This window comes from Garra rufa, chromosome 15 (assembly GCF_049309525.1).
Source record: "Garra rufa chromosome 15, GarRuf1.0, whole genome shotgun sequence".
Taxonomy (NCBI): Eukaryota; Metazoa; Chordata; class Actinopteri; order Cypriniformes; family Cyprinidae; genus Garra; species Garra rufa.
The window spans coordinates 38,517,220-38,527,773 of NC_133375.1; the positions used below are offsets into that span (position 1 = coordinate 38,517,220).

Consider the following 10,554-nt stretch of genomic DNA (forward strand, 5'->3'; position numbering starts at 1 on the left):
AACAAAAATAAGTTTTACATTTTTGCTTTTTAAACAATCAAGTTTTAATTTCTAATCTAAGTTGAGCATAATCATAAAATATAAATGTTCACATCCTAAAAATTATTATTATTTTTTAAATCATTTTAAGTTTGAATATCTTTCATTTTGCCTATTTTATAAGTAGAACCAACATTATTGGAGAATGTTTTAATATTCCACTCTTTCTACATCAGAATTTCATGCTTAATTCAATGTTACTTGACATTTCTTTGTATTTATTTGTAAAATTTACTAGCAATTGAAAATTTGAAAAAAGTAAAAACGTGTAAAAAAAGGTAAATACATTTCTCTATTCGTGATAATCTATAGCATGCTGCACATGTGGAACATTGCCATTAGGTTTAAAAAAAGGTTTGTTTTTTCAACACTGCAGGTACAGGTCTGAGTGAATCATACTTGCATTGTTTTTTTAATTTTTTTTTTTAGTTTCTCTATATGATGTACGCCGGTCTAAATGTATACTGTCCTCACGAGAAGGTCTTTCCACGCGTGCTGAAATTTTATGAGCTATAAAGCCCAGAGAGGATCCTTGAGATGCTTTACAAGGCTCCACGGCACATTTGTAGAGCACAAATATAAAAAATAAATAACGTACTGATTAAAAAAAAGGTCGTGACTCATTGAGATTCCATCAAATCTGGAGTTTAATGCCCTGTAAATGCTTGTTATAGTACCATTATACCGCCCTTCAAGTGCAGCCTTAAAACACCAACTAATCTTAGCAAACAATTCATAATTCATTTCGTAATGCTCTCTTTCATTATTACCAGCTTGTACTTTTAAATCATTTATCCTGTAAAAGAGAGAATTACTTTAGATCAAGAATGAGGTACATACTGTTCTAATACAATTAAAGGCTACACCTTTAATTGTATTAGAACAGTATACCTCATTCTAATCCAAAAAAAAGTACTTCTGTGGAAATGGAGGGGAAACTACTGCTATAGTTTCTCTGAGGTTAGGCATGTGTCTTGAGGATGCATTAAAACATAAATTAAAAAAAAAAAAAAAAAATCCACAGAATTACTTTATATAAGGACAGACTCAAGGCAGATCTAGAGGCCAGAATACAGTTTTGCTCATTTGCTTATACACCCGAGTAAAATCGAGTTCTTCTTCAATTATGTTCAAATTTAGGACAGTATTAGACACCTGAACCCATTTTGCAGGACAGATTCATCATCTCTGGTATATTTTGCAGCCAGAAACTGTCAGTTTAGCTGTCTTCAGCATCTAGGGTTGCCACCCGTCCTTTAAAATACGGAATCGTCCCGTATTTTTGATCATTTTTTTAAAGCAGCGTCTCATGCACATCATCCCACACGCATTTTATGAAGATGCCTCCTTTCCTACTTTTGATTGGGTAATACTTGATGTCATCGTTAGTTTGATTGGTCTTTTTAACTGTCCAGTATGCAGTGAGTATGCAGTCCGTGTGTGTTACATATGCGGTGAAGAAGCTCGTTTTGCTTTCACACAGGACGCGTTTGCAGTCCGTTCCTGATCCGCGACTGTTTACCACAAACACACCATTTATCCGTTATTTTGATTTCAAATACAAACATGCTTTTTCAGCATTGTGATCCTCTTTTATTACAGTACAATAATACAATCGTTACGATCGCTGCACTGCTGCAAACGCACCGCTTCTGGAACGCACTGCGGGACCGCAACTGTGTGCAGTGTGAACGCTCTAATACGTTAACATGGGTGCGGAAAAAAAACACCCCCACCCCCCACCCGGGATGTGTCCCTTATTTTTTTGTATTAAAAGTGGTAACCCTATCAGCATCTCTCCTCAGCATCTATAATAACTTCAGCCAAGACACTTTCACCACACTCCAAGAGTCACGATGTGAACATGCAAAACAACTGACTTCTCAGGAGGACAAACAACTATCATTAAACATAACATTTGTTGATCATCCAGGTAATGACACAGAGTATTAAGATTCAAGGGTGTGTAAACTTTTGAACTGGTTGAATTGTGTAAATTGTTATTATTTTGTCTTGTTAACTATATGTAAACATGTTATGAGTAACAGAGTAATCAGGACAGTCCTAAATAAGAAATAACATGCATCTTGTAAATTCTACAAGGGGTGTGTAAACTTATGAACAGATTTGTATCACAGAGATTTGAGAGTGGACTATTTTGACATACTGCAACTAACCAAAATAGCCTGGTAACTGCATAGCAACACACTAGAACCACTCAATGTCTTGGAGTTGTGTTTGCACATTTAAGCAGCACTTGCGTTTTCTTTACTAGATAAGGGGTGGAAATTTGATTCTCTTTCAATTATGTTTAAACTCAGGACAATATTAGACACCTGAACCCATTTTGTAGAATTGATTCATCATCTCTGTTGCAGTATATTTTACAGCCAGAAACTCTTCTTGCTGATAGTTTAGCTGTTTTCAGCATCTCTACTCGGCACCTATAAGAGAGACAAGACCACAGTCCAAGAGTCACGATGTGAACATGCAAAATAATTGACTTCTCAGGACAAACAACTATTGCAGAACATAACAGTCATTGATCATCCAGGTAGCAGCAGCACCGTATTAAGAATTAAGAGTGTGTAAACTTTTGAACTTGTTGATTTGTGCAAATTCAGTTATTATTTTGTCTTGTTAACTATATGTAAATATGTTATGAGTAACAGTCTAATCAGGACAGTACTAAATAAGAAATAGCATGCATCTTGCATATTCTATCAGGGGTGTGTAAACTTATGAGAAGATTTGTATCATAGAGACTTGAGGGTGGACTATTTTGACTTACAGCAACCAACCAAAATAGCCTGGAAACTGCACGCTAAAAACACTCAGAACATCCTGTAATTTTTTTATGCACATTTAAGAATCACTTGCATTTTCGTTACTAGATAAGGGTGGGAAAACTTGATTCTTTTTCAATTATGTTTAAACTCCGGGCAATATTAGACACCTGAACCCATTTTGTAGAATTGATTCATCATCTCTGTTATATTTTACAGCCAGAAACTCTTCTTTCTAACTTTTAGAACTGGTTGATAGGTATATATTGTGATATTATTTTGTCTTGTTAACTATATGTAAACATTTCTTATGAGTACCCGTTTAATCAGTATTAAATAAGAAAAAAAAACACGCATCTAGTATATTCTACAAGGGGTGTGTACACTTATGAGTAGACTTGTATCACAGAGACTTAAAGGGGTCATCGGATGCCCATTTTCCACAAGTTAATATGATTCTTTAGGGTCTTAATGAAAAGTCTATAATATACTTTGGTTAAAAATTCTCAATAGTAGTGTAAATAAAAAAACACCCTTTACCTTGTCAAAATCAGCTCTGCCAAAATATCAACTAATTTTATTGCATGGTCCCTTTAAATGCAAATGAGTTCTGCTCGCCCCGCCCCTCTCTGCCATGAGATGATGAGACGTGATGTTTACTTTAGCCACGTTTAGCCATGTTTAGCTGCATTTAGCCACTTATACTCACTTCTGCTGTGGGTGAAGCTGCATCAGGAACGATTCGCACAAACAGGCATATGTAGATCGGGATTGGTGCTTTCCTTTTAAAAACGAAAGTAACATTATTCTCTGCATCTTCAACGGCTCAGATGTCAGGAGTAAATGACGACTACCATGTTCATTATTACATCCAACAACAGAACACCTCAATCGGAGACATTCTTGTCTTCCCCTGCAACTGAGTCACACAATGGCGATCGGAGTTGGACTGCTTCAGCTCGGTGAGGGCGGGTCTAAGGTAAGGTGCTCATGTCAGTCAACTATCGTGGGAGAGGCCTCTGTCGTGCGTGGTCACACCGACAAGAAGCTGCGAATGACCTGATTTTAAAAAGGGGATATTACTTTTAAAGATTAAAAAAAAAAAAACACTGGGTGGATTTTTATCATTGTAGGGTGGTTGTGTACACAAACTGCCAACACGTTCAAACAACATGTAAAAGTTAGTTTTGCATCCGATGACCCCTTTAAGGGTGGACTATTTTGGACTATTTTGCCTAGCAACTGCATAGCAACACACAAAAAATGCTCAGAATGTCCTGGAATTGTGTTTGCACGTTTAAGCATTACTTGCACTTTCCTTACTAAATGGAGGGTGTGGAAACTTGATTCTCCTTTAATAATGTATAAATTCAGGGCAATATTAGACACCTGAACCCATATTGTTGAATCAATATATCATTTCTGTTATATTTTACTGCCAGAAACTCTTCTTGCTGTCAATTTAGCTGTTTTCAGCATCTCTCCTTAGCACCTATAATAACTTTGGCCAAGACACTTTCACCACAGTCTGAGTCACGATGTAAACATACAAAACAACTGACTTCTCAGGACAAACAACTATCACAAAACATAACAGTTGTTGGGTAGCAACACAAAGTATTAAGATTTAACGGTGTATAAACTTTTGAACTGGTTGAATTGTGTAAATTGTTATTATTTTGTCTTGTTAACTATATGTTAACTAAACATGCAAAACAACTGACTTCTCACTACTATTGCAGAACAACAGTCATTGATCATCCAGGTAGCAGAAGCACAGTCTTAAGAATTAAGGGTGTGTAAATTTTTGAACTGGTTGATTTGTGTAAATTCAGTTATTATTTTTGTCTTGTTAACTATATGTAAGCATCTGTTATGAGTAAAAGCCTAATCGGGACAATAGCCAATAGCCTGGCAACTGCATGGCAACACAATGAAAACACTTAGAACATCTTGGAGTTGTGTTTGCACATTTAAGCATCACTTGCATTTTCTTTACTTGATTCTCTTTCAATTATGTTTAACTTCATGGCAATATTAGACACCTGAACCCATTTTGTAGAACTGATTCATCATCTCTGCTATATTTTACAGCAAAAAAACTCTTCTTGCTGTCAGTTCAGCTGTTTTCAGCACCTCTCCTCAACACCTAAAATAACTTGGCCAAGACACTTTCACCACACTCCAAGAGTCACAATGTAAACATACAAAACAACTGACTTCTATCACAAAACATAAGTTAGTGATGTAGTCATTGAACTGTACTACTAACTAAAAATAAGCATTATATTATTGTTATTTTGCATATTCTAGAAGGGGTATGTAAACTTATGAGCAGAACTTGAGGCTTGGGCTCTAGAAACCACCCAAAACGGCTGTAAAGTGATTAAAAACATTCAGAACGCCCTGGTATTGCTTTTGCAAGGTTAAGCAGCACTCACATTTTTTTAATAAAAGTACAAATCTGGTTCTCCTTTAATCACGCTCATATTTAGGACAATATTAAACACCTGATCCCGTTTTAGAGGGCAGATACATTATCTCTGCACTCTAAGAAAAGTCTGTAAAAATACAGGCCAATGTATTGTACTGTTAATATAAAGGAATTTTCTGTATTTAAAATTATATTTTAGAAAGGAGTTTTATGCATATTCTGAATGACACATTGCATTGTGTTGTGTTTTAGGGTCAAATGAAAAATTTAACTGTTTAAACGTTTTCGTCATCACATGAATTCTAATGGTTTTCACTACAAATACCATTACAAACCATCAGCTATTAACCATTAAGATGGTTTTCTGTAGTGTGTTTTGGGACATATTTCATTAGGATTTAGTGGTTTTAACAAGCCACCAATAAAAGACCCACAGGGACCATTATAGTTTCCATTAAAATCAATACAATTCTCATTATAACCAGTAAATGTATTACAAATTCATAAAAAAAAAATTAAGCAGGGTAATTTATGCAAAAAATGTAAATGAGGATGTACAAAATCATACAACCATAAACCAATACATTCAGAGGAAGTAAATGAAGGAAATGTAATTTTCTGTTGTCCTATGGATTGTTTTCTTACAGTGTGGCGAATTTTACAGGCCAAAAACTCTTGCTGTCAACGCCTGAAAATACCTTCAGCCGTGACAGTTTTACCACACATTACCACAATTCAAGAGACATGATGTAAACATGCAAAACAACTGACTTCTCGGTTGTTTTCCTAGGACTGTCTTCAACTATCACAAAACATAACAGTTATCGATGCAGTCGTTGAACAGTACTACTAAATAAAAATATGCATTATATTGTTATTTTGCATATTCTGGAAGGAGTGTATAAACGTATGAGCAGAACTTGAGTCTTGGACTCTTTTAACCAACCAAAACACCCTAGCAACTGCAAAGCAACATTTTAAAAACACTCAGAATACCTTGGAGTCTATTAACCACCCAAAACAGCTGCAAAGCAATTAAAAACATTCAAAACGCCCTGGTATTGCTTTTGCAAGGTTAACCAGCACTCGCATTTTCTTTAATAAAAGTAAAAATCTGGTTCTCCTTCAATCATGTTCATATTTAGGACAATATTAGACACCTGATCCCATTTTAGAGGACAGATACATCATTTCTGCACTCTAAGAAACGTCTGTAGAAATACAACCCAATGTAGGCTACTGTTAATATGTATTTAAAAATCTATATTGAAAAGGAGTTTTATGCATATTCTGAATCACACATTGCATTGTGTTGTGTTTTAGGGTTGAAAGAAATGTCTGTAATTTTATCTGTTTACATTTTTTCAGTGTTTTCCCAACTGGGAAAAAATAAATAGAAACCATTATAGAAATTCTAATGGTTTCTACTACAATTACCATTACAAACCAAAAACTAGTAACCATTAAAACTATTAAAAATGGTTTTCTGTAGTGTGTTTAAAACATATTCCATTAGGATTTAGTGGTTTTAACAAGCCACCAATAAAAGGTGACAAATTACCAGTAGAGACCCACAGGGGCCATTACAGTTTCCATTAAAACCAATACAATTCTCATTATAACCAGTAAAACTATTACAAATTCTTTGATGGTTTCTATTTTTAAGCAGGGTAATTTATTCAGAATGAGTAAATGAGGATGTACAAAATCATACAACCATAAACCAATACATTCAAAGGAAGTATTTGAAGGAAGTTATTTTCAGTTTTCCTGGATTGTTTTCTTTTCTCAAGTTTTACAAGCCAAAAACCCTTGATTTCAACGCCTAAAAATACCTTCAGCCACAACAGTTTTACCACACATCACCACAATCCAAGAGACATGATGTAAACATGCAAAACAACTGATTTCTCAGTTGTTTTCCTAGAACTGTTCTCAAAGCATAACAGTTAATTATGCAGTTGTTGAACAGTACTACTAAATAAAAACGTGCAATTTTTAAAGTTTATCATTTTGCGTATTCTAGAAGGGGTGTATTTAACTTATGAGCAGAACTTGAGTCTTGGATTCTTTTAACAAACCAAAACACCCTAGCAACTACAAAGCAAGGTTTTAAAAACACTCAGAATGCCTTGGACTGTATTAACCACCCAAAACAACTGCAAACCGATTAAAAAACATTCAGAACGCCGGGGTATTGCTTTTACAAGGTTAAGCAGCATTCACATTTTCTTTAATAAAAGTACAAATCTGGTTCTCCTTCAATCATGTTCATATTTAGGACAATATTAGACACCTGATCCCATTTTAGAGGACAGATACATCATCTCTGCACTCTAAGAATAGTCTAGAAATACAACCCAATGTACTGTTAATATGAATTTAAAATTCTATTTAAAAGGAGTCTCCTATAATATTTTGAATCACACATTGTATTTTGTTGTGTTGTGTTTTAGGGTTGAAGGAAATATCTGTAAATTTAACTGTTTAAATATTTTTCATATAAATTCACTACAAATACCATTACAAACATTACAAACCATCAACTATTAACCATTAAAAACATTAAAAATGGTTTTCTGTAGTGTTTTTTGGGACACATTCCATTAGTATTTAGTGGTTTTAACAAGCCACTAATAAAAGGTGACAAAATAGAGACCCACAGGGACATTATAGTTTCCATCAAAACCAAAACAATTGTAATGTTAAAGGAGAAGTTCACTTCCAGAACAAAAATGTACAGATAATGTATATTCACCCCCTTGTCATGAGTTTTTCAACATACCCTAACTGTCTTGAACAGGAAAAACTGAGTTCAGGCAGAGCAAGAAAAGAAGAGCATTTGAGGTTAAAAAAAGGGCTATGAATTGTAATAAAAAAAAAAAAAAAATACAGATTGTTTCGCTAGATAATCTAGTGATAAGAGGGGTCCCAAACAGTGTTGTTTTTGACAGCCATCTTAGATTTAGTCTTAGTCTTAGTCTTTTGGACTAAAATGCTTCTTAGTTTTAGTCAAATTTTAGTCACTTCTATATGTGATAGTTTTAGTCCAATTTTAGTCGACGAAAAGTCTAAAAGGTTTTAGTCTAGTTTTAGTCAAAAAAATGGAAACAAGTAGTCTTTTAACAAATTAATGTAGGTCAGTAAGTATTTTGCTGTTGGGTAGTGTCACTTATAAGTTCTGAAAATAGCAGATCTATAGTTCAACACAATGTGAGCTTCCGGATCGACTATTTTCACCAATAATTACAATAATGAAGGAATGTTTTAGAACATAAAAGACAAACAAGGATGGAATGCTAAAACGACTTGCCATACTAGTATGGCAAAGAGTATTTAATGCTAAAACGGCTTGCCATAGCGTCAGATACTTTTTAAGTTTTAATTGGCATGCACAATAAGCGGAAATGTCATGCATTTTAAACGTCTGACGGACCACCCACTAACATTTTCGTCTATTCTCGTCTCGTCAACGAAAACCCACACACGTCTCGTCATGTTTTAGTCATCAACGAGCCATTTTAATCTCGTCATCGTCTCGTTATCGTCATGAAAAAAAGTGGCGTCAACGAAATGATTTCGTCATCGTCATCGTTGACGAAAACAACACTGGTCCCGAATGTGATTTCTTACAACCACATTTGGGATTGTTTGAAGCCGCATATAAACTGCATTTTGGAAGTTCAAACTCGGGGCACCATAGAAGTCCTCTATGTGGAGAAAAATCCTTTTCCTCAAAAAAGATATTTTCTTTACGACTAAAGAAAGACATGAACATCTTGTATGACAAGGGGTTGAGTACAGTCTGTAAATTTTTGTTCTGGAAGTGAATTTCTTTAATATTTTGAATCACACATTGCATTTTGATGTGTTTTAGGGTTGAAGGAAATATCTGTTAATTTAACTGTTTTTCATCATACAAATTCTAATGGTTTTCTACCATGTAACTACCATTACAACAAACCATCAACTATTAACCATTAAAACCATTAAAAATGGGGTTCCCTGCTGAAAAAAACAGCTAAAACCAGCATAGGCTGGTTTAAGCTGGAAGTAAGGCTGGTCAGGCTGGTTTTAGCTGGTGGTTTTCCAGTCTGACCAGCTAAGACCAGCCTGACCAAGCTGGAAAAGTGGCCAAAACACCTCTAAAACCTGCATGCCGACCAGCTGTGACTAGGCTGTTTTTTTTTTCACCAGGGTTCTGTAGTGTTTTGGGACATATTGCTTTAGGATTTTGTAGTTTTAACAAACCACCAATAAAAGGTGACAAATTACCAGTAGAGACCCACAGGGACCATTACAGTTTCCATCAAAAACAATACAGTTCTCATTATAACCAGTAAAACCATTACAAATTCTGTGATGGTTTCTTTTTTTTTTTTTTTTCTAAGCAGGGTAATTTATGCAGAAGATGTAAATGGGGATGTACAAAATCATACAACCATAAATCAAAGCACATAAATTGGTAATTTTCTGTTGTCCTATGGATTGTTTTCTTACAGTGTGGCGAATTTACAGGCCAAAAACTCTTGCTGTCAACGCCTAAAAATACCTTCAGCCGAGACAGTTTTACTGCACATCACCACAATCCAAGAGTCACGATGTAAACACGCAAGACAACGGACTGCACTGTACCACGCTGTTATTTATATAAAAAGTGGGGATCCATCATTTCGTTCAAGTCATGTAAATTAGGTGTAACATCGGCCATCTCTTGAGTCATCACTTTGGAGTCGGTGAGATAACCGTAGCGTGTGTGTGTGTGTGTGTGAGAGAGAGAAAGCCCTTTCCGCTAATGCTAATTTAAGGTCCCGAAACAGTGACAGGCTTGTTGTTCATTATTCCACACGCCTGCCTGGCTGTGTTCACCGAGGCACATGGGGCAGAAGCAGTGCCAATCGAGAGAGCTCAGCTCAGTGCGAAACAGCGGGCGGCACCAGGCTGGCGTGTCGAGGCAGAGTGACTCATGTTTCTCGTGCGCCTCTCTCCGCCAGCCTGTTACCTGCGGCTCACTCGCATCCGCAAGACTGATGGGTTTTCTGACCCGTTGAGTGGCAATTCTCATCAGCGACTCCATGTTCTACAAGGCTGTCAGTAAGGGCCGAGAGATAATAAGGTACGAAGGTCATTTTGGGTGGCCGTAAACATTCACTGCCCAATCACGTTTGACTGTGTGCTCGTAATGACGCCCATATTTCACCGGTGTCAGATGGTGGCATTTATCCGGGCGATGATTGCAAACCTTCACCTTCTTTCCTTCTGCATTCAATGACTTGTGAGGAATACATATACAGT

General features: G+C 35.8%; 1 protein-coding gene across 1 annotated transcript in view; it reads right to left on the minus strand.

Moving 5' to 3' along the window:
- lrrtm4l2 (leucine rich repeat transmembrane neuronal 4 like 2) overlaps positions 1-10,336 on the minus strand; it is a 74,456-nt gene extending 64,120 nt beyond the window's left edge. Inside the window, exon 1 of the mRNA XM_073819888.1 lies at positions 10,129-10,336. Within this exon, the coding sequence (XP_073675989.1) occupies positions 10,129-10,336 (208 nt within the window). The remainder of the gene's footprint in view (positions 1-10,128) is intronic.
- Between the last annotated feature and the right edge of the window lie 218 nt (positions 10,337-10,554).